The sequence below is a fragment of the Xyrauchen texanus genome, chromosome 39 (genome assembly GCF_025860055.1).
Source record: "Xyrauchen texanus isolate HMW12.3.18 chromosome 39, RBS_HiC_50CHRs, whole genome shotgun sequence".
NCBI lineage: Eukaryota > Metazoa > Chordata > Actinopteri > Cypriniformes > Catostomidae > Xyrauchen > Xyrauchen texanus.
This window is the reverse complement of record NC_068314.1, coordinates 18,370,066-18,392,602: the sequence shown is the minus strand read 5'-3', so window position 1 is coordinate 18,392,602 and position 22,537 is coordinate 18,370,066. Positions and strand designations below refer to the sequence as shown.

Here is a 22,537-nt window from a genome sequence, read left to right as displayed (position 1 = left end):
TATGCCATCCCAGATGTTTATAACTTTCTTTCTTCAGCTGATTACGAACATAAAGATTTTTTGAATAATTTCCCAGCTCTTTAGGTCCACACAATGCAGGGCCATAACCACAATATACTTTTAGGGGACAAGTACCCCAATAATCAGATATGGCTAGATTGTCCTCCCAAATAATTAATATCCTTGTTGCTGTTCTGCTGCAGTTCATTATGCACCACTGTCAAATTGTCATTAAGTTGTTGCAGGAATAACATAATGGTTTAAAAAACGTTTTTATTACTCTCTAACACCGCTCATCAATGTCATATGAGATAGCCAATCAAATCGATGAAGGTGGGACTCAAGTTTAAGACGCTAAGCGGGAACCTTGTAGATTATCCCAGCACTGCGCAACAGATAGCAGTTAGGTTAGAGTCAGGTTCAGGTTAAGAGTGTTAATGTCAGTAAGCATCTAACGTGCAATGTTAGACCATTGTTTTATGATTGAAATATTGTAATCATATTTCAAGCCTTTATTCAGAAAATTATTGCATCCAGCGCCTTTACTATATTAAAGGACCAAAGAGGACCATTATATTTGTGACCCCCCTCCCTCAAAATGGATTAGTCCACCCCAATGTTCAAGACATGGTTACAGTCTTGACACAATGTAAGTGTATAGGTGCCTTATTTTTGAAGCTACAGAATCCACATAAGGGCAACATAAAGGTACTCCAGATGACTATGGTGGTTAAATCCATTTCTTCTGAAGCAATATGATAAGTGTAGGTGAGAAAAAGATCAATAATTAAGTCACTATAAATTCTCCTCCCTGCTCAGTCAATTTCCACTTTACTTTCACTTTCTCAATCATGTGTTTTTGGTGATTCATATTCTTCATATCACCCCCTAATGGGCTGGGAGGAGAATTTATAACAAAAAATGTATTTAATATTGATCTGTTTCTCACCCACACCTATCATATCATGTCTGAACCCATGGATTTAACCACTGGAGTTGGATGGATTACTTATATGCTCCCTTTATGTGCAATATGTGGACCCATTCACTTGCATTGTGAGGACATACAGATGAAATTTTCTTCTAAATATCTTAATTTGTGTTCTGCAGAAGAAAGAAAGTCAAACACATCTGGGATGGCATGAGGGTGAGTAAATCATGAGAGAATTTTCATTTTTGGGTAAACTATCCCTTTAAGAGAAGATAGGAGGAAGTATTTTAAAACTTCATATTGAAGCAATAAACATTTTGGGTGTTTGGGTGGACAGCATGTTTGTGGTAATCCATTCTTGAAAAACAAGCTGCCTCTTAAAGCCTGGCATCTAAGGATGTTGATATTACATCTGTAAACCCACAGCACATTGATAATATCCCGTAATCTCTCCTCTGCTAAAGCCTACAGATCCATGTTTGCAGAAGCGCAGTGAGTGTGACTGTGAGTAAAGACTGCAATTTAGGTTGTCAGCAGGGGGGCGCAGCGGTATATTCTGACCTTGGAGCCCGCCGTTTGCAATTACTAATGCACTAAAACAACCACTAAAATGGTTTTAAAGGTAGAGATATATTTCAGTGTCTTTCCTCTTGAATTTCGATCAACCGCCCACTGTGGGGTGGGAAATTTATAACAGGTTGAGATTTCTGATTCTCAAGTCCGCAGGGGTTTATGAGACAAGAAAATCGACAGAAACAAAGGCATTTTGTGCATTTCTTTCTCGACCGTTCCTGCACATCATTTTTTATTATAATAGCATCCCACGAAGAAACATTAGAGACGTCCCATTTCCTCTTCCTTCCTTTTCTTTCAAGTTTTCATTTAAATTTTATTCACACTTTTCTTCCTAAGACGCTGCAATCGGCACAGGAAGATTTTTAAAGGAGGTGTCTCCCAAATCAATAGAGAAACTACTCAACAACTGCAAGTTTTTACTTCCTTATATTTTTTAATATAAGGAAGACCCAATACTTTAGAGTAATATTTGAATGGAGTAACTCTGAGCTCGTATAAATCAGAAAGTTGTTGCCCTGGAGAGTAACTGACGCCATTTACTTAACACAAGATTTACAAATGCCTCGAGCCTGCTGTACCGTTCAGCGAACCCTGAGGAGGGGGAGTGAGTTATGATAATGGCTATTGCTCATACACTTACAATTGCATTGAATCGTCATTTCTCACAGAGTCAATAGGGCTGCTTGCACAAGTTTTAGAAAGGGGCTATCGTGAGGTATGAACAGGCACTGATGTTAAGTTGTTAAGTGATTAGGCACTCCCAAACTGGCCATCTGAGGGCAAAAGTAAATTTATTTGGAATCATGCTCGGCGGATTATGCAGAAAGCCTCATTTTACACATTATCCAACCCCTTGCAAGTTTGGCTCTCTTTAACTCTATTTAAAACATTTCACTATATTTACAATTCTGTAGATTTTCTCTCAAATCAGTGTAGATATGTAAAAAAAAAAAAAACAATGTTTTGCAAAATGAGTCTAGCTTTGATTTTTAGCATTACTTAAATTGTTGTAAGATTAAATGAGGGAGCTAATTAATTATTTTTTCCTTTAACTTTATTGCGCACTACAATACTTGATTATGATTGGTCAACTGCAGAATTCTACGTTTTGTTTTTTTATTATTATTATTATTATAATGACCACTAATCTGTAGTGTTTTGTTTAATTGACTGATGCTAGTTTCATATCTTTAATAATACTCCATGTAATATGCAGGATAATGTATAATCAGACAGTCATTCTCACAAAATAAAAACTGATAAGGTGATCTGGACACAGACACAAAGCAAAGGCTGTAGTGCATTATCTCATACAGATTTCTCAGACGGATCCGGACAGTGTCGCCTAATTTATAGGTAAAAGATATAAACGTATGCTACAAAGTAATTTAAATGTTATAAGTGAGCCTCTGTGTGTCCCAGATGGTTCAGAGGTGCTTTAAGTGCTAATGAATGTTATGTGATGGGAGAGCGTGACAGAGATTGACTATATTCAATGCTAATGACACAAGCAGAAGGTGTTACCATCCAGAGAAAGAGTGGAGAACAAGCTGTTCACCTTCATCCGTCTGACCTCTGTCAAGAGGTCTCAGCACAAGACGTATTTTAGTGTGTAAGTGTATGTGAGTTTTGAGTTTCACGCAAACTCAGGCTGGACCTGTCAGAAGATAACGTAGGACTTTTTTCTGTTCTTCTTCTCCGTCGCAGGAAGGTTTTTTGTGTGCTTACGACATATGTAATTTTGCATGTTTTGTGTGTGTTTCAGGAAGCTGTCATCACACCAGTGTCACCTGATATTTTGTACCTGTTCCGCGTCCAGGCAGTGTGTTTGAATGACAAACGCAGTGACTTTAGCCAGAGCATGCTCTTCAGAGGTACCATAAATACACAAACATAACCTCATATAAATGCTATTTTCAGTTGTTGTTTCCAAATATTTCATGCAATTGTTTTTTTTTTCTCTCCTCTCTCTGTTAGCCAACACCACTAGGATATTTGAGGGGACAAGAATAGTGAAAACTGGGATGGTAAGTTTACCTCTGTACAGCAGGTGGCAGCACTGTCTCTTTGCCTTAAAGGAATAGCTCACCCAAATATTACAATTCTGTCATCATTTGCTCACCCCCATGCCTTCCCAAATGTGTATGACTTTATTTCTTTAGCAGAACGCAAACAAAGATTTTTAGAGCGAATATCTCAGCTCTGTAGGTCCATACAATGCAAGTGAATGGTGATCAAACCTTTGTAGTTCAAAAAGTTTCATACTTTTTAATTTAAATCTCCTCTTACACTTTCACAACACATCTGGGATGGCATGAGGTTAAGTAAATGATGAGAGAGTTTTAATTTTTGGGTGAACTATCCCTTTAAATTAAAGCCTTCCAGCTGAAGTGTGTCATTTCTGCACCACAGAACGGAATTGCAAAAATAAACATTGTTTTTAAACTGCTTTCTCCAATCCTCCACCAAACTGCTGTTGATCAAACAGTTAGTCCTGCCCCAAATTTGTTGATATAATGTCTGTGTTGGGTCGCTTACACAGATGCGCACCACAGAGACAGTGTTTAGGAGTGATGGTGGCGTAGTGGTCTAAAGCACATGGCTGGCACATAACTGGTAATCAGAAGGTCACTGGTTCGAACCCCACAGCCAACTCCATTGTGTCCTTGAGCAAGGCACTTAACTCCAGGTTGCTCCAGGGGGATTGTCCCTGTAATAAGTGCTCTGTTTGTCGCTTTGGGTAAAAGCGTCTGCCAAATGCATAAATGTTTACAGTTTTCAAGGAAATCAACCTATGAATCGCTTGCTTTTAGTTGCTTCTGCATAAAAAATTATTTAAACATCAAAAAAGTTACTCACCTTTAATCTGACTTGAAATCAAGACCCTGGTTTGGAAAAGCATTCTAACCTGCTACTGTAATTATTTCTGCGGTACTCAGTATGATTGTATACTGTGCACAGTATTTTCTGTGTGCATAAAATACCCGGATGATCTACTACATTTTCCAAAATGTGCAGTACATAACAGAGTGCACTTCACTGAATATTATAGCCCAAAATTGAATTTCCAGCATGAACCATTAAAAGATTAATATACAAAATTTTGTGAGGACACTTTTTAGTGTATCATATATCTTTGGATAATGCATAATGTTTCGTTTTTATATATATATAGTATGCAGTACACAGTGTGCAATGCACAGTAGTAGGCTAGTATTTCATTCTGAGTGTATTCTGGTACTGTCAGATTTTAGAAACGAACCCGAAATCACTCTCTCTTTTTAATTTGCTCTCTGAGTTAACACACACAAATGCACAGACTGTCACATGCAGTAAAGAAAGGAAAACACCATTAAAAAAAGTGTTAAAATTTAAATATACAGTACATTGAGACCACATTGAATATGTGGGAATAGCAATCTTACCTAAACCTGAAAATAAACAAAGTTTAAGATTATGCACTATTTCTAGTTCACTAATCAAGTAAGCACATTTGTGGCATTGAACATGACCACTCAATAATGTGAAATGTCTGATTTTCTTGCTTCCACTGAAGCACACAAGATGCTCTGTGAAACATTCTCAAATCATGCTACGATAACATGGATTATCAGGTTTTGCACAAACTAGTGAAGTTCATGCCGGCTCAAGGGCATGCTGTCATTATAACAAATGAATCACATTTTCCTTGATCTTTTGACATGTAAGAGGTTATTGTACTATAAAAACATACCGTATGTGTCAGAACTCAAAACTTCTTCCTCGCTGCAAAAAGGACATTTGTTGAAACCAAGCTTCCAAAACAGCCCATTCTCTACTTCCTCCACATTGTAATCAAATTGTGGTAGACATTTGCACCGCTTCCACAATACATCAACGCCTACCTTATAACTTCCATAGCCCTGCCCAGTAGGCCAAAGAACTGCAGGTCAGTCTAGAGCAGAGAATCAATCATAACAGTGGGTGTTTACTATCAGGTCTTAAAGAAAAGGAACATGAAAACAGAGCGTTTCTGACAGAGGGTCAGAATGAGGGTGGAAAATGATTGTTTTACAAATATATGACAGTTAGTCATGACAGTTGGACATATATATCTCTTTTTTTTCTTCTTTTTTTTATATATACTCTATATGGTGTCAGACATCTGGACCACACTTTATATAATTACATTTTTCATTAATTAAAAAGCCAACGCAAACCAAATTCATGCAGAAAGATCCCAAATCAAGCCCAAAACTGGATATAGTGGGTATTTGCACAGGTCAGGTAGCAGACCTCTACAACTGCTTACATGATTTGCACACATTTTGACCATTAGAATCAGTGCAGAATTAAATGAACAGTTATGAACATTCAGTTTTGTGTTTTGTGTCTTTTTCTGTCTGTCTTTAGCCTACGGTCTCCCCTGCATCCTCAGCAGACATGGCCCCGATCAGCTCCGGCTCTTCCACCTGGACTTCATCTGGCCTTCCCTTCTCCTTCGTTTCAATGGCAACTGGGATTGGCCCCTCTTCCAGCGGCAGCCAAGCAACCGTTGCGTCCGTTGTAACCAGCACCCTCCTGGCGGGGTTGGGCTTTAGTGGAGGGGTCATCTCCTCTTTCCCCAGCTCCATCTGGCCCACCAGACCTCCACCCTCTACTCCAACGCCAGCCTCCACCCGCCAGACCGCAGCCAAACCCATGGTGACCACCACCGAACCGACTTCCTCTCCAGCCTCTGACGCGGACACCACCACAGCCTCTGAGAGCGAGGGATCTGATGATGGAGGAGAGAAAGGAGGGAAGGGTGAGGATGAGGATGGAGAGAATAATGGAGAAGAGGAAGAGGAGGAGGAGAAAGGTGCGGAAAATAAAGACAGCAGCGTTCCAGACAACGTTGAAAAGCAGGTGAACAACTCTGTGACGAAAGATCCGCCCACATCAGCGCCAGATTCAACAGCGAAACAGAAAGGAGGGGGCAGGAAGGCAGAAAACAGCACAGCGCCATCTAATGTCTTGGAGGAGAACATGGACAAAAACTCACAGACAATTGGGGAAGAGGGTACAAAGGTGCCACCTACCAGAGAGCTAGAGTATGATGACAATGTGACGGCAGTAATAGAGCCCCCAGAAAGCACGGCTCAGACCAGCAAACCCAACAGAGAAGGCCGTGGCCACTTGCCGCCTTTTTCTATACACACAGGTTAGACCCCAACACTTTCCATAATCTCTATTGACACTCCATTGTTAAATGGACAACACCCTAGCAGTTTGGAGAGTGACATTTGCATGGACAAGCACCACTAAAAAAAAACATTTTCAGGTTTTGTATTTTTAGTCACAATCTATGTGTCCCCTGCGATCTGATGGCTTTATCTCCCTTTGTCTCTCCGTCTTTCTTGTTTTCCTCTCTTCCCATTCTTCCATCCCTCCTTTCATCCTCTCTACTTGTTTCGGTGGCGGATGGTTGGCCTACTTTTCCAGTCCAGAGAGGATGAGAGCAGAAAATGTTTTCAGCTGCAAGCAGTTGGAGGGAAAGGAACAGAGAAAACTCCATATTTAGCTCTGTGACAGGAGTTATGTTCATCCATTGTGTGTGTGTGTGTGTGTGTGTGTGTGTGTGTGTGTGTGTGTGTGTGTGTGTGTGTGTGTGTGTGTGTGTGTGTGCCTGTAAGGTCCAGAGTTTGAGCCCATCTTTCCGTGACTGTGAGTCTGTTTGTGACTCTGGTGTGCAGGGAGTGTGGAGGAAGCGTGTTAGGATAGCAGCATGGATTAGTTAACATGCTTTTCCGAACCACCTGAGGGGGGCTGCAGCCTTTCAGATCTCTCTGTTCTTTACAATCGGGGACTGAGTCTATGGTTTCCACTGATGTCAGATTGACTCTTCAGTTTGGGACTTCGATATGTTTGTGTGTGTGTACATGTTTATGCTACATTCTGGGGACCAAATGTCCCCACAAGGATAGTAAAACCTGAGATCACCTACCTTGTGGGGCCCAGCCAGCAGTCCCCACGAGGGAAATGGCTTACTAAACATACTAATCTATGTTTTTATTTAATGTAAAAATGCCAAAAATGTCTCTGAGGGCTAGGTTTATGGGTAGGGTTAGGGGATAGAAATTATCATTAGATCTGTATAAAATCTACAAAAAGCATGACAGTCTATGGAGAGTCCCCGCAATGATATAAAAACAAGTTTGTGTGGATGTGTGCATGCGTGAGTGTTTGCGTGCGTGCGTGCGTGTGTGTGTGTTTATTTATGGTAGACTGATATGATTGTCATGATTTTGTCATGTAACACATCCTTGTTAGGAAACACCATTCCAATCTACCAATCAGGTTTAAGGGATAGGGAAAGGTTTAGGGCAGGGTTTCGGACTTGAACAACATTCTTATTCTTACCCTCTGATTTTAGTTGTAGTTGTTGGTATGGTTGGGTTAGGACTATGTATCTACTGTATGTAAGGAATGGTTTTTTTTTATAAAACCAATATCACAGTGACCAGACTGTAACATTAGAGCATTATGAGATTGTTGGCATTGTCCAATAACTATGCCTGCTTGGCCGAATAAAGGTAGTCTACATTTCAGAGTGCACGTGTCCTGTTTTCAAATAATTTTCAATTAATTTTAATCGATATTTTGTGAAAAATTGTCATTTAATTTGACAATTTTATTTATCTAATGTAATTACATTGTTATAAATGATCAATTTGATTATTATTTCATTATAATAAAATGTATTATAATGATTTATTTTAATTATTGTTTTTGTGGTTGTTGTTACTAGTATTCATAAATGGAAATAAATTTGATATGCCATTTAATAAAAAATACTTAAAATAGTTAAAATAGTTGCAGAAATAACCATAAGTAAGTCTCTCCTAGGTTGATTCCCCTGAAAATTGTAGACATTGTGGTGTTATCAAAACTTTTTGGATAAGCATCTTGACACGCATAATTGACTTAACCAATGCTGTTTGTGGCGGCACTGTCTGATTGTCCACCCATGGCAGACAAGGGGGAGTGTGAGTGGAAATCTGTTTGAAAACATTATTTTTGTAATTCCATTTATTGATGCTTGTGGTGCAGAAATTACACTTGTCACCTGTAATGTTACATTGGCTTTTGAAAAGCTCATATCGATTGACAACAAATGCCTATGTTTGTATAGGAATACAATAATTAATAATAAATATTACAATCAAATATTTAGTACAAATATTTTACGTAGTATTTAAGTACTATGATGTCCAAACATGCTTGTTAGGCAGCTTAAAGTTGCACTCAGTAATGTTTTACTTATTAAAAAGGTTTTATTCCTAAAGAAATTAATTGTAATTTTTAAGCGTATGTATAAAATTATGATAGATGAATACTCAGTAACCTATTAAAAGCTGTTTTATTCTACATAGTGAGGGTCCCTTCATGGGGGCAGCCATGTTTGGATCACATGACCAACCACATACTATTTGTTTAATCTCAGTCACCGCTCTGTTATTAAATTATTCATGCCTGACAGTGAATAATGAATTTGTACAATGGCATCTGTGTTTAAATTATGCTGCATCCACACCACTAGGTGTCAGTTTATGTCCTGTGGATGGAAATGCCTTGTTAATGAGAGAGGTCAACAGAGAATGGCCAGACTCCTTCGAACTGTCAAAGACTTCAGTAACTCAGATATCCACTCTGTACAATTGTGGTGAATAGCATTCTGAGATGCGGGTCGACACAGTTTTGACACAGGCGGCAATATTAGACATGTGCTTTTAATGTTGTGGCTGATCGGTGTATATGCTGTATGTTTCAGAGCGCAGTGTAGTCTCCAGCATGCACCCGGTGCCTGGATCAAGCAGGATGGAGTGGATTATTCCTCTGGTGGTGGTGTCAGCGTTCACCTTCCTCTGCCTCATTCTGCTGCTGGCTGTCCTCGTCTACTGGAGGTGAGACACTGATCCACACTGACAGATTCACTCGTGTTTCTGATTTAGTGACTTACTGACAAACTCACTGAAGAAATCAAACTGACTCTTTGGATGACTCACTGATTTCCTGAGTGACTTTTTGATAGATTTGCAACTGATTCTCTGATTGAATCACAGAGTGTCACTGACTCAACAGATGGATGGCTTTACCTTCATGAGACAATTTTAAACACTTATCATCTGTTTTATTGCTTTAGAGTTTGGCAACAAGTAGGGTTGTTGTGAATGTGTGTGTTTGTGTCAATTTGAATCATGTAATGTTTCTGGTAGCTTATCACTCCTGGGCCACTGGCATCCCTTGGGCCCTGAAGGGTGGAATGAAAACCAGTTAGTAGTGTTGAGAGTGTCTCTGGTGACTGTAAGAAAGAGAGAGAGGCCGTGGTATTCCCTGCGGGCATTTCCACAGCAATGGATGGGCTATGGAGGCGGTTTCCAAGACCCCTGTTTCCATGGTCGCAGTTAAGATAGAGTAGTGGCTCAAATAAGATGTGTGTGTGTGTCGAGATTATTTATTGGTTTGTACCTACAATTACTGTATATGTAGTTATATACTCTTAGCTGTGTAGTTGTACATTAGTTGTACTGTGTGTGTGTGTGTGTGTGTGTGTGTGTGTGTGTGTGTGTGTGTGTGTGTGTGTGTGTGTGTGTGTGTGTGTGTGTGTGTGTGTGTGTGAGCGTGTATTTATCACTTTGTGGGTACCAAATGTCCCCCCATAAGGATAGTAAAACCCGAAATTTTTGACCTTGTGGGGACATTTTGTCGGTCCCCATGAGGAAAACAGCTTATAAATCATACTAAATTATGTTTTTTGAAAATGTAAAAATGCAGAATGTTTTCTGTGAGGGTTAGGTTTAGGGGTAGGGTTAGGTTTAGGGGATAGAATATAAAGTTTGTACAGTATAAAAACCATTATGTCTATGGAAAGTCCCCATAAACATGGAAACACAACATGTGTGTGTGTGTGTGTGTGTGTGTGTGTGTGTGTGTGTGTGTGTGTGTGTGTGTGTGTGTGTGTGTGTGTGTGTGTGTGTGTGTGTGTGTCAAACTTGTCATACACTGGGAATAAAATAGATAATAGTATATAAGGGATGCAACTTTCCCAATTGGCCCATAGACTTCCACTGTAAGTGCACTTATTCGATTTTGATTTGCCTCTGTACACTAAGGTATGAGTTTTGTGTGGCAATTGCTTTTGATAGAGCTTACATTTTATTGAACCTCGATATGAACTTTTAAGGTTATGGTTTGTAGTTATGAATAACTTCATTTAAAAGTAATAGAAGTCTATGAAATGGTAGAAAGCTAGATAAATGTGTATGTTTGATTGTGTGTGCACCTGTTTCTCTATGGATCTCGTCTCCTCTCCATTGTCTCGCTGGGTGTCTCACAATCAGCATGTCTCAATTTAGTGAACAGCTCTGGCTCTGGAATGGGCCAGTGCTAGGATTCCCTCCCATGTTCTTGGCTCTCCTTCCTGGGCCAAAACAGCCATCTACTCCCTCCTATGGAGCTCATACACTGGCAGGGGTTTGTGAAATATTTTGAGATGTTTTACCTCCACCCAACCCTCTTTTGTTTTAAGAAACATACATCTGCACAGGCGCACACACATACAACCACACATAAAACCCCTCCAGAGAGTATGTACATCTGTCACAGCACTAGTAGCCATGATAATACACATCATAACTAACACACGGCACGTGAACTATTCCTTTGGGAAGTCCATTTGGTGTTAAAACAGACTTAAACTGTAACGATCGGCCATTAACACATTCGCACACACATACAATTACCTAATGACTGTGTGTGTGTGAGGGTCTTTTAGTGTAATCTGCTCAGTAGACTGACTGAGATTAGCCTCAGTAAACACACTAATGTCTCAGTCTATATCAGATCAAATATCCTTACCTTCTGTCACAGCATACTTTGTGTGTGTGTTAGGTTTTGGGTACATGTGTTTATGTCTAACCACATGTTCACATAAGTCTACACGTTTAAACACACTTGACTGAAATGTTTCTTGTGTTCATTAAAATGGGTTTATTTTACAGTGGTCATGAAATGCTCTTTTTTATAGTTTCATTATCTTCCCTAAGGTCCACTGATAATGCTAGTAAAGTTTTTTTTCACCAAAACAGTCATCATTTTGTAATATATGATTATTTTCCACCCTGTCTCTGACTATCTTTCTGAAAATCTCGATGTTTGCCTCAGCTCCTCCTTTAAAGAATGGAAACGCCCTCTGTTATGATTGGCTAACAGCATGCAGCCCCTCAAATTCAGCCATTTTTTAAACAAAATTGGAAGAGAATAAACAAGCACCGAAATGTTTTACATCATGTGTAAACTGTATACACATAATGCACGTCCAACACATTGCATCCAAATATATTACAGTTTTCATCTCAAGCACAACTGTTAACACTCTTCGTCTACACCGGACGATATAATCAATGATGCTGTCTACCATGGAAGTGTCCGTTGCAGCGTTTCACACCTACAGTAAACAAAAAGAAAGTTAGTTTTGATGAGCCCAGTGTAGACAGCCTCAAGCCATTGCGTCACATCAACGATGCGCCCAAAAGTGATTTTAACTGATCCATATCCTTCAGTGACAATTCCTTGGCAAAGACTTGTTTTATGACTGCTTCACAAGATGCACACATCCAGTTTATCATACTGCACTGAGGTGCACATCACCGGAAACAAATAAAAATGGTCAAAGACGCCCATCTAGTGCGTGTCTACATACAGCAACAATTCAAAATAGCGCTGATAGGTGAAAGAACAGTTTGTTTACAGTTTGTTTAAGGAGGAGCCACAGCAGCTGATGAAACGCATGTTCTCTTCAGAGTTGAAACTTGACACAATGCCTTTTAAAAGCGTGCCAAAGAAATGGCAACAGTCAAAGACGTCTGTGTACTACTTGCTTGTCGCAAAAATAATTCAAAATAGTCAAGATGGGTCCCCTTTCATGTTCAGGAGTAGTTAGGCCACAGACAGTAGGCCTTTTGTCCTTCTCGATGTCTCTGTTTACTAGCCAAGTGGCGGGGCCATGGAAGCTATGATTTTAAAATAGGTGTTGATGTTGTTGCTGTAGAGGCCATCTTGAATGAATGAGTACCCAAAGTGACGTTATGAAGTTGCGGAAGTAGAGAATGGGGCATTTTGGCAGCTTGGTTTCAATAAATGTATGTTTTATAGTAGAATGACCTCTTATGTCAAAATATCAAGGAAAATTTGATTCCTCATGACATGACCCCTTTAAGGCTTCAGCTAAAATGGTTGATGTTAGTTTTGTCGACATATATAAATTGTGCCTACTTATACATTTCTTTACAATGCCAAAAATGTAATGAAAAAAATACTGTTGAATTTAGTATTTTGTTTTATGTGGAAAGTATTAATAATAAAGAATGAGCAGTTGTGTCCAAACTTTTGACTGGTAGTGTAATTGAAAATACTGTAGTTTGTGCGTATGTGTTTGACTGTGTCAGTGTGTTATGTGTTAAAGTCCACTAGACAATGTTAACTAGGATGTGACACCTCCTGTGACAGTCTCAGAGAAATCTATGTCAAATAATGTCCATCTTACACTATTTTTTCCACCTTAAGCTCTTCTGTTTTCAATCATTCCCTTTCCTCTTGAGGGACTTGTTCTTTCTTTCTAGCTTCATTCTTTCTTTAACCTTTCCCTCTTCTCCGGTGAAAGAGAGGGAGGCCGTCACAGAGATCTGTTCTATTTGATTGACAGACTTTGGACTCCACTGAGAGATGTGGGCCCTGTTTACTCTTGGCATTAAGATGTGTTTTGGGCGATTCGATCACAAATGGATGCCGAGATATTTAAGTTTTGCGTAATGCCATTTCAAATGAATCATTCACAATGCATCTTTATACCATGAGTATACAAGGCGGTAGAGGCATTCCCTGTCTTTACATAATCTAGTAAGGCATCATCGCATGAATCCTTCACAATTTTCAATAAGGACAGTAAAAAAAAAAATCCAAGATGGCAGAGAAAAGCACGTTTAAAGTCGAGAAAAATGTCGACTTTAAACGTGCTTATATTTCCCTTGAATACCAAAAGGCATTGATAGAAATAATTGAAGTAATCTAGAAATTTAGATAAAATGTCACTATTTTAGCAATTACAGTATAGTGTATTATTATTATTATTATTATTATTACTGGCTTTTTAAAATTGCATTGTTAGCTAGGCAACATGCTAATGACAAACACTTTAAGAATCTATCAATCAATCCTTAATATGTGGAGCACTAATTGAGTGGTGAATAGACAATCACCTAATCACAGCCACATACCAGCAGACTATACATATTCCACTTAAACATTGTGCTAAACCCAAGTGATTATTTATTTGGAGCTAGATTTACACTAGGGATGTAAATCGGACTTTTCCTCATTATACGATCTTGAATCATTTCTCTTGGCCTGCGATCCGATATTTGCCTATACTTCAAAGTCTGCCACGATATGGTTCGATTCAGGGGCCTGTGATCGATATTCCAGTATTATATGCTTATTTTACACAATCAATCTTTTTTTTTTTGGCCCAAAATATAATTTTATTCAGCTCTCTGTTAACACATTGGGACATCTACAACAAAATAAGGTACTTCAGATGTTGAAAACAATTATACAGATCATCGCTTGATTCATGACAGCTAATATTTCAGTTTAGTCCAATTCAAAATACTTACATACCCATGACTTGTTTCCAACTATCCATGCTATCTGTGGTTCCCCTTCTGTCGCTCTCTCCACGTTGTGTCGGAGAAGCGACACTAGGGGTCTCTCTTGAGCGCCGATATCCACCTCTGATCTATGAAAAAAGGCCAATGAGAGTTGGCAGCCGGTATTTGCATGTACCGCCCCCGGACATACGGGTATTTAAGCGGCGCAAATACGGGAGTTCATTCAGAAAATTTCTTCGGAGCCGATGGTCTGTCTGCAGTTTGCTGCGAGTTACACACCACTATTACGTTCCTGTTTCCTCTGACGATCTGCATGCTGTTGGATTTGACGGCGCACAACAGCGGCTTTCTCCTACTTTGCACGGCGTGCATTGTTGCTCCTGAGCGCTCGACAGCGCAGACACACACACACAACTGTGTATTAAAAGAGTTATTTCCTTAAAAGAGTGAATTTCTCTAAAAGAGCAAAACACAGCGGCGTTGAACGTCCTTTTTCAAGATGCCCTTCCGCCCCTGTGTTGTTCCTGGATGCGGTAGAGTGCTCTCCGCTTCAGACGGCCACAGATTTAGAGGCGACAGCGGATGCAGTTTCGCCGGGTAGCCCCCCGCGAACCTCCCGTTCCCCGACACGCTCGCTGGTCCCCGTCTACGCTCGCGGCGATAGTGGCTCGCCTCACGGCCCGGCTGTCTATCCTCCCAAGCCCGAAGCAGATGAGCTCGCCGCTGCATCGGAGACTGTGATGTCTGATGCCGAGGACTCCCCTGGACTGCCGCCTTCGGGCCAGCAGGCCCAGGCTGAGGCCGACGCTCAGATGTCTGACATGCTTTCCCGGGCCGCCGTGAGCGTGGGGTTGGATTGGAACCCTCCATCCTCCCCACAGCCTTCACGGTTGGATGACTGGTTCCTGGGGGCAGTGCGCCGTTCACGGCCACACATCCCCCCGGTCCCGTTTTTGCCGGAGGTGCATGACGAGCTGACGTCTACGTGGAGAGCCCCGCTCTCCGCTCGTCTAGGTGCCACCCGCTCCACTCTCCACAACCCTCGACGGTGGAGAGCCTCCACAACCTACCTCCTGGCATGGCCGCCCCGTACTCCCATCCAAGCCCTGTAGGACAACATCCTCGCTCAACGCGAAGGCCTACAGTGCGGCTGGATGCGCTGCCTCGGCCCTGCATGCGATGGCCCTCCTGCAAGTCCACCAGGCCAAAGCACTCAGAAACATGCACGGGGGTGGACCTGATCCTGATGTGCTGCAGGAACTGCGCTCAGCGACCGACCTCGCCCTGAGAGCGACGAAGGCCACAGCGCAGGCACTCGGACAGGCAATGGCCACCCTAGTGGTCCAGGAACGCCATCTCTGCCTCAATCTGGTCGAGATGCGTGAGGCCGACAAGAACCGCTTCCTAGACGCACCTGTCTCCCAGATTGGCCTTTTTGGCGACACCGTCGAGGACTTCGCCCAACAGTTCTCCGCGGTGAAGAAGCAGACGGAGGCCATCTCTCACATCATGCCCCGCCGCACACCTGCCGCTACGGGCCCTGCCCCGTCTGCTCGCCGAGGGCGCCCCCTGCGGCGAAGAAACCAGCTCCTGCTCCGCCCCAACCCGGGCCCAGCTCTCAGCCCCAGCGTCGAGCACCCCGCAGGCGGCGTACGCCCCCTGTCTCACGAACCCCCTCTAGGACCCGGAAGGCTCCCAAGCGTTCCTGAGACAGTCGACCCAGAGCCGAAGACGTTAGCTCCGGAGGTGGTAAGACCGCTCCGTCCCCCGGTGGAGGGCCGGGAGGAGAATCCTTTGTTTTTTCATTTGCCACACCCCCTGACGGGGGCTGTGGTACCCACATTCTCAATAAAAGAGCTAATTCCTTTGCCTCTGGGTCACCTGGCCCGCAAATGCCGTTCTCACGGCAATGTGCTTTCAGATTACGACAGTCCCGGTACACCGGACGCAGCGATCCCGCCTTCCGCCTGCCCACGACTGTCCCCCGGCCAGCCGGTTCAGACGAGTCCAGAGGACGCCAACATCAGACCTCCTCCTCAGTCACGAACCCGCCCCCTGCCGGGCGCGCGGAGCAAGGTAAATGCTTTGAGTCTATTCTCAGCACCTCAGCCTCAGTTAGACTCAGTCTCGATGACAGCACGTCTCACGAGCGAGCGTGCTCAGTCGGTGCTGGACTGCCTTGCTTCCTTCAAGCCAGGCACAGTGGTCCCTCTAAAACTTTTCCAGAGGCTCCTGGGGCATATGGTGTCCTCCGTGGCGGTCGCGCCGCTGGGGTTGATGCATATGAGACCACTCCAGCACTGGCTCCAGACTCGAGTCCCGAGACAAGCATGGCACCACGGCACGCATCGGGTAAGTATCACCCCCGCCTGCCTCAAAACACTCCGACCTTGGACAGACCTCTGCTTTTTATGGGCAGGAGTGCCCCTGCAGCAGGCGTGACGACGCGTTTTGGTCACAACCGACGCCTCCCGGTCCGGGTGGGGTGCCGTGTGCAGCGGGCACGCAGCAGCGGGCCGTTGGAAAGGGGCCCCGCTGCGTTGGCACATCAACTGCCTGGAGTTGCTGACCGTCCTTCTTGCTCTCAGGAAGTTCCTCCCGTTAGTTCGGGACAAACACGTCCTCGTGAGATCGGACAGCACCACGGTGGTGGCGTACATAAATCGCCAAGGCAGCGTACGCTCCCGCCACATGTCACAACTCGCCCGCCGTCTCCTCCTATGGAGCCAGCAGCAACTCAAGTCGCTGCGTGCCACTCACATCCCCGGCAAGCTCAATGTCGTAGCGGACGCGCTATCACGACAACGCCTGCCCGGTGGGGAGTGGAGGCTTCACCCGCTCTGGCACCAGCGCCCAGACCTCTGGAACCTCCACGTCTGTGATACGTCTGTGATCCTAAGGCCGCGACCGGGCTATGTGCCCAAGGTTCGTACCACACCATTCCGAGATCAGGTAGTGAAGCGCTGCCTCGGGAGAAGGCAGACCCAGCCCTTTCATTGCTATGTCCAGTGCGCGCCCTGCGCATTTACCTGGACCGCACACAGAGCACCAGACGCTCTGAGCAGCTCTTTGTCTGCTTTGGGGGACGGCAGAAAGGGAATGCAGTCTCCAAACAGAGGCTCGCCCACTGGGTTGTTGACGCCATCACACTGGCTTATCACACCCAGGCCGTGCCCCTACCCTTGCGGGTCTGAGCTCACTCAACAAGGGGTGTTGCGTCCTCGTGGGCACTGGCCAAGGGCACCTCCCTAGCAGACATCTGTAGAGCCGCGGGTTGGGCAACACCCAACACCTTCGCGAGGTTTTACAACCTCCACGTTGAGTCGGTTGCGTCTCGTGTTTTCTCAGGTCCGAGCCCGTAGAACTCGGTAACACGTAGACTGACCGGCCGGGTGGATCGCTTGCACCCTGCGCCCTTTTCCTGACGTCAAGGTTAAGTAGTGCGCCTTTTTTCCCAGGGCGCCCCACTCCCGAGTCGGGACCCTGGTCGATTCCTCCCCAGCCCTCCGGGTCCGCGGTTCAGCGGAGGAACTCGCCGACCCAAGCCACTGCGGGTACCCTGATGGCTACCCTGTACTGGTGTAGGTGCTCCACAGGTAAGGCCTCCTGCTCAGACTCCCCCTGTGTGTAATTCCATGGTTCTGTCCCCTTACGAGCGGACCCCCGTGTCTCCCTTAGGCAGTTACAGCTGCCCCGGTCGCCGTGCTGTAGCAACTCCCCCCTTTCGAGGCTGGATCTACCACCGCACCATACTTTCCACTAGTGTTGTCACGATACTAGAATTTCTAACTTCGATACGATACCTTGAAAAATATCGATATTCGATACCATTTTCGATACCACAGAGAAAAAAACTGTCACAATATTAAGAGGGTAGAACTGTCTAGAACATGACAATGAGGTATATTTTATATGAGGTATATTTTAACAAAATGTCCTGAGGTATTGCACTTGTTCAAAAGCCTCTCAGATTGCCATACATTCAAAAACCAATAAAGTGCAAGTAAATAAAAAGTGCAATCTTGTGTATTTCCAAGTCAAATCAAATCCAATCTCAATGTCAACAAAAGATACTTAAACGTCAAGGGGGTTGGGGTTGACTAGCTTTCATAAGGTCTCTCGCTCTCTCCCTCTCTGCCGTGCACGCTTATGTATGTTGTGTGCTGCGCTATCTATGTTATGCGTGCAGTATGTTCTGTCTCGCATGTGCGCTATAGATTCCGGAGATTTGAACTAAATTGCGGGCATTAGGGAGAAGCTATCAATATGCGGGAGACTTCCGGAACTTCCGGAGACTTGGGATGTCTGGCTTCATATCAAAAATATTTCCAGATAGCACTCCTGCTGTGTTCTTTATCAAACAAAACTGGTCGCGGGGGCGCCGCGTGCACTCGCCATCTTTACATTCACTTCACTTTTGCTATTTAACCAGAGCGAATGAGAGGAGTGCGAGTGTGTGTGGTGTTTGTCAACGCGCCTTTGGAGAGAAGTGAAAGTGACAGCTCGGCTAGTATCGATACTTAGGGAAATTAGTATTGGTACCGTTCAGATATTTCAGTATCGATATTTATCGAAATATCGATATTTTTGACAACACTACTTTCCACACGAGTCCTAAGACGGCCGTGTGACGTGTCTACCACTTTTCCTCCCCAAGAAAAAGGGCAGGTGTGGTCTCCGCAGGGTCTGGGTAAGACCCCCTTCCCTATATGCGTGTAAGGGCCCCGGCCGTGATTGCTCTATGCGAGAAACATAGAGAGAAAAGAGGCCCAGCCAGGCTGGCCCGTTCCCATGTTGGCAAACATCGCCTTGTTCCCCTCTCAGGGTAACTAGAAGGATCCCGATGTTTGTATGGGGCATTGGGGAAGGGTACGTGCAGCCAGGTACAGATGATGCGCGGCACTGGATGAATCCCTGCCCGCCTCTGTATCGGCAGTCCACGTACACGGTTCAGCACATGGCAAGATTGGAATGGGTCCCCTAGTGTCGCTTCTCCGACACAACGTGGAGAGAGCGACAGAAGGGGAACGTTTGGTTACGTATGTAACCTCCGTTCCCCGAGGGAGGGAACGACACGTTGGGTCTTTCCTCCGCCATGTCGCTGAACCGAGCCACTGTTGTGGCCGGACCATTTCCGGCTCCTCAGAAAAATCCTGAATGAACTCCCGTATTTGCGCCGCTTAAATACCCGTATGTCCGGGGGCGGGACATGCAACTACTGGCTGCCAACTCTCATTGGCTTTTTTCATAGATCAGAGGTGGATATCGGTGCTCAAGAGAGACCCCTAGTGTCGCTTCTCCGACACAACGTGTCGTTCCCTCCCTCAGGGAATGGAGGTTACATACGTAACCAAACGTTTTCTTGGCTACAACTTCCACAGTTGTAATGAAAAATTCTGTTACAGTTAATTGGGAGAAATGTTAGTAAAGGTGTTGATGTGTAGATGTGTGAAGTCTAATAACTGATGCTGGAGCTGAGCAGGTGTTTCTCTTTCCCTCATTAGTTCTGTTCAGAATGTCGGCGTTGTCAAGATGGTTGAACTTTTCCATGATACTTTAAAATAGAAATGATCATGTAAAATTCAAAGGGGTTGCATGCGCAACGATAGCGATGGAAGCCCAAATTAATCCTACATGTGAGCCAATCTGCGTTTGTCACTAGAGCTCACATTTTAAGGAGTGCCCGTTGAAGCGGATCTGGTCAATGGAGCTCGCATTTCGCCGGAAGCCCGGTTGATGCGTGCGCACGCCGTGCGGATAGTGGAGCACAATTTGGCTTCAACGACATCATTCCTTGTCCTACATGAAAAGCTTATTTAGCGCTCATAAAGTCAAAAAAATTTTATAAGGTTGCTTCATCGCCGGAAATGTGTACGGACGTGGCTGACATGAGAGTATTAAAATAAAGGTACATCTTTAAAAAAATATATATTGATATTATACATTTTATCGATAACATTGTATCATGGTCATTGTATCGATGGAGCGTTACACCCCTAATTTACATCTCACAATAAATGCACAATGTCCATTTTGACTGGTTAAAGTCATGTGTGTGCTAATTTCCTAAACCATTCCACTTCCTTTTTGTTCCACAGATCAGACCTGTTAAGCTTGAAGTTTCCCAGTGCCCATAGGGAGTGTTTCTCTGATGCGGCTTAAGTCAGGATCCTGGCTAAAGATTATTAACAATGGACAATCAGTTTTTATTCTGTAATTTAGTTCACCCTAAAATTTTAATGTATTTTTAAAAGTTTACTCTCCCCATTTTGTTCAGTCCTGTATGACTTTCTGTCTTCTGTGGAACACATAAGGAAAAGTTTTTGAAAAATCTTCACACAGCTCTTTTCCAAACAATAAATATGTTGACCAGGGGATGTGCACGTGAATAATTTCACTTGCCTTTTCAGCAAATTCGTTCAATGTGAATTGCCAAGGAGCAAAGAAAATATGTTTTTCTCATTATTAAAATGGGTATCATTATTATTGATGTCTGTTCTAATTAATTTGACACAGTTTAAGAGTGAATTTAACAGTTTCACAGGGTAACATGGTTACTATGTTGACGTGGGACATTGGTTTTGAATGGGAACTGGTGATTACACTTGTCGGAGCAGTAAGTGGCAAGTAGGGATGTGCGAGACTATTCAACTAGTCGATTCAACGGTTCTGATGCTGCTAGTCGACACTGGAATTACTAGTCAGTTAATATTTCCCCCCATTTAACTGATCATCATTTTTACACATTTACATTTGGCTTCATATTTTTACACAGGCTGCACTTAAATTACTGTCATATTAATGTTACATATTTTAAATAGAATTAATATTACAAATATTATTTTAAAAAGAGGATATCTGGAGCTGAGACAAAGTTTAATTTCACCTCAGGCTACGCGTGCTTCTTCCCTCTCTCACTCGTGGCACGTGCAAGAAAATGTCCCCTCACTAGACAAGCAAACTTAGCAAAGTATTTATGAAATCACTTCATTGATGTGTGGGAATCGGATTTCCAAACACTTGAAAGTCCCTATGGATGTTTTCACATTTTAGTCTTCTTTACATCTGTGCATGCTTGTACTTTATTTTTCTGCTGTGCAGTCTTTTTCAAGCAGAGGATATCCACCTCAGGTGAGTCAAGTGTTGTCTTTCACTGGACCATGTCGCCATGTTCATTTTGTGCTTTTGTGCTCGCATTTATGCTTTTGAGTAAGTTGCCTAGAAAATGACTTGTAATTTTCAAGGAGGTGCCGACTGATTAACGGGTTAAACTCTTTTTTTATTCATGTGCAAAATCATCCTTTACTTTTCAAAGGTTATGTGCATGACAGTGTCGTATGTTTATAACTACCCACAACAAAAGATGATGAAAGATGATCTTTCAGAAAGCGCATTTTTATTTATTTATTTATTTGTGTGGAGAGCAAGTACAAATGCCAAATTGACCAATGGGTGAGAATAAATGAGAATAAACTCTCAGAAAGCATGAGAAATTTGTTTGGGAAGATTTGGAAAATCTTAAGATTTTCAATCACTGGTGGATACTTTGGAATAATGTAAAGATTTTGCTATTTTGGAAGGAAATTGGTACTTTAATTCACCAAAGTGACATTCAGCTGATCACAGTCTATAGTCAGGACATTACTGATGTAAAAAACAGCACCATCATTATTTAAAAAAAAAGTCATTTTTGATCTAGACAAGCCCAATTTCCAGCAGCCATCACTCCAATACATTATCCTTGAGTAATCATGCTAAATGTATTATTTGGCACTAGAAAATCAATTGCCATTATATTACACATAGTTGAAAGCTATTTGGTTTGTTAAATGAAGCTTAACATTGTCTTTGTGCTTGTTTATGAGTTGCCACCATAGGCAATAGACTGGCATGTCTTAAGGTCAATATTAAATCAAAAATGGCAAAAAAATAAACAGCTTTCTCTAGAAACTCATCAGTTAATCATTGTTTTGAGGAATGAAGGCTATACAATGCTTGAAATTGCCCCAAAAAACTGACGATTTCATACAAAGGTGTACACTACAGTCTTCAAAGACAAAGGACAACTGGCTCTAACAAGGACAGAAAGAGATGTGGAAGGCCAGATGTACAACTAAACAAGAGGATAAGTACATCAGAGTCTCTAGTTTGAGAAATAGATGCCTCACATGTCCTCAGTTGACAGCTTCTTTGAATTGTACCTGCTCAGTGGTAGTTTCATGTACTGCCTTATGGGAAGAATTGCAAAGAAAAAGCCACTTTTGAAATAGAAAAACAAAAAGAAAATGTTATTGTGGGCAAAGAAACAGACATTGGACAATTGAAATAATTGTAAAAGAGT

At 42.9% G+C, this 22,537-nt stretch overlaps 1 protein-coding gene across 1 annotated transcript in view; it reads left to right on the top strand.

The window, feature by feature from the left end:
• The window catches only part of LOC127632505 (receptor-type tyrosine-protein phosphatase gamma-like), a 364,639-nt gene that overhangs the window by 297,185 nt on the left and 44,917 nt on the right, over nucleotides 1-22,537 (top strand). The window contains exons 10-13 of the mRNA XM_052111116.1: nucleotides 3,273-3,381; nucleotides 3,485-3,534; nucleotides 5,900-6,689; nucleotides 9,300-9,432. Coding sequence (XP_051967076.1) covers nucleotides 3,273-3,381; nucleotides 3,485-3,534; nucleotides 5,900-6,689; nucleotides 9,300-9,432 — 1,082 coding nt within the window. The remainder of the gene's footprint in view (nucleotides 1-3,272; nucleotides 3,382-3,484; nucleotides 3,535-5,899; nucleotides 6,690-9,299; nucleotides 9,433-22,537) is intronic.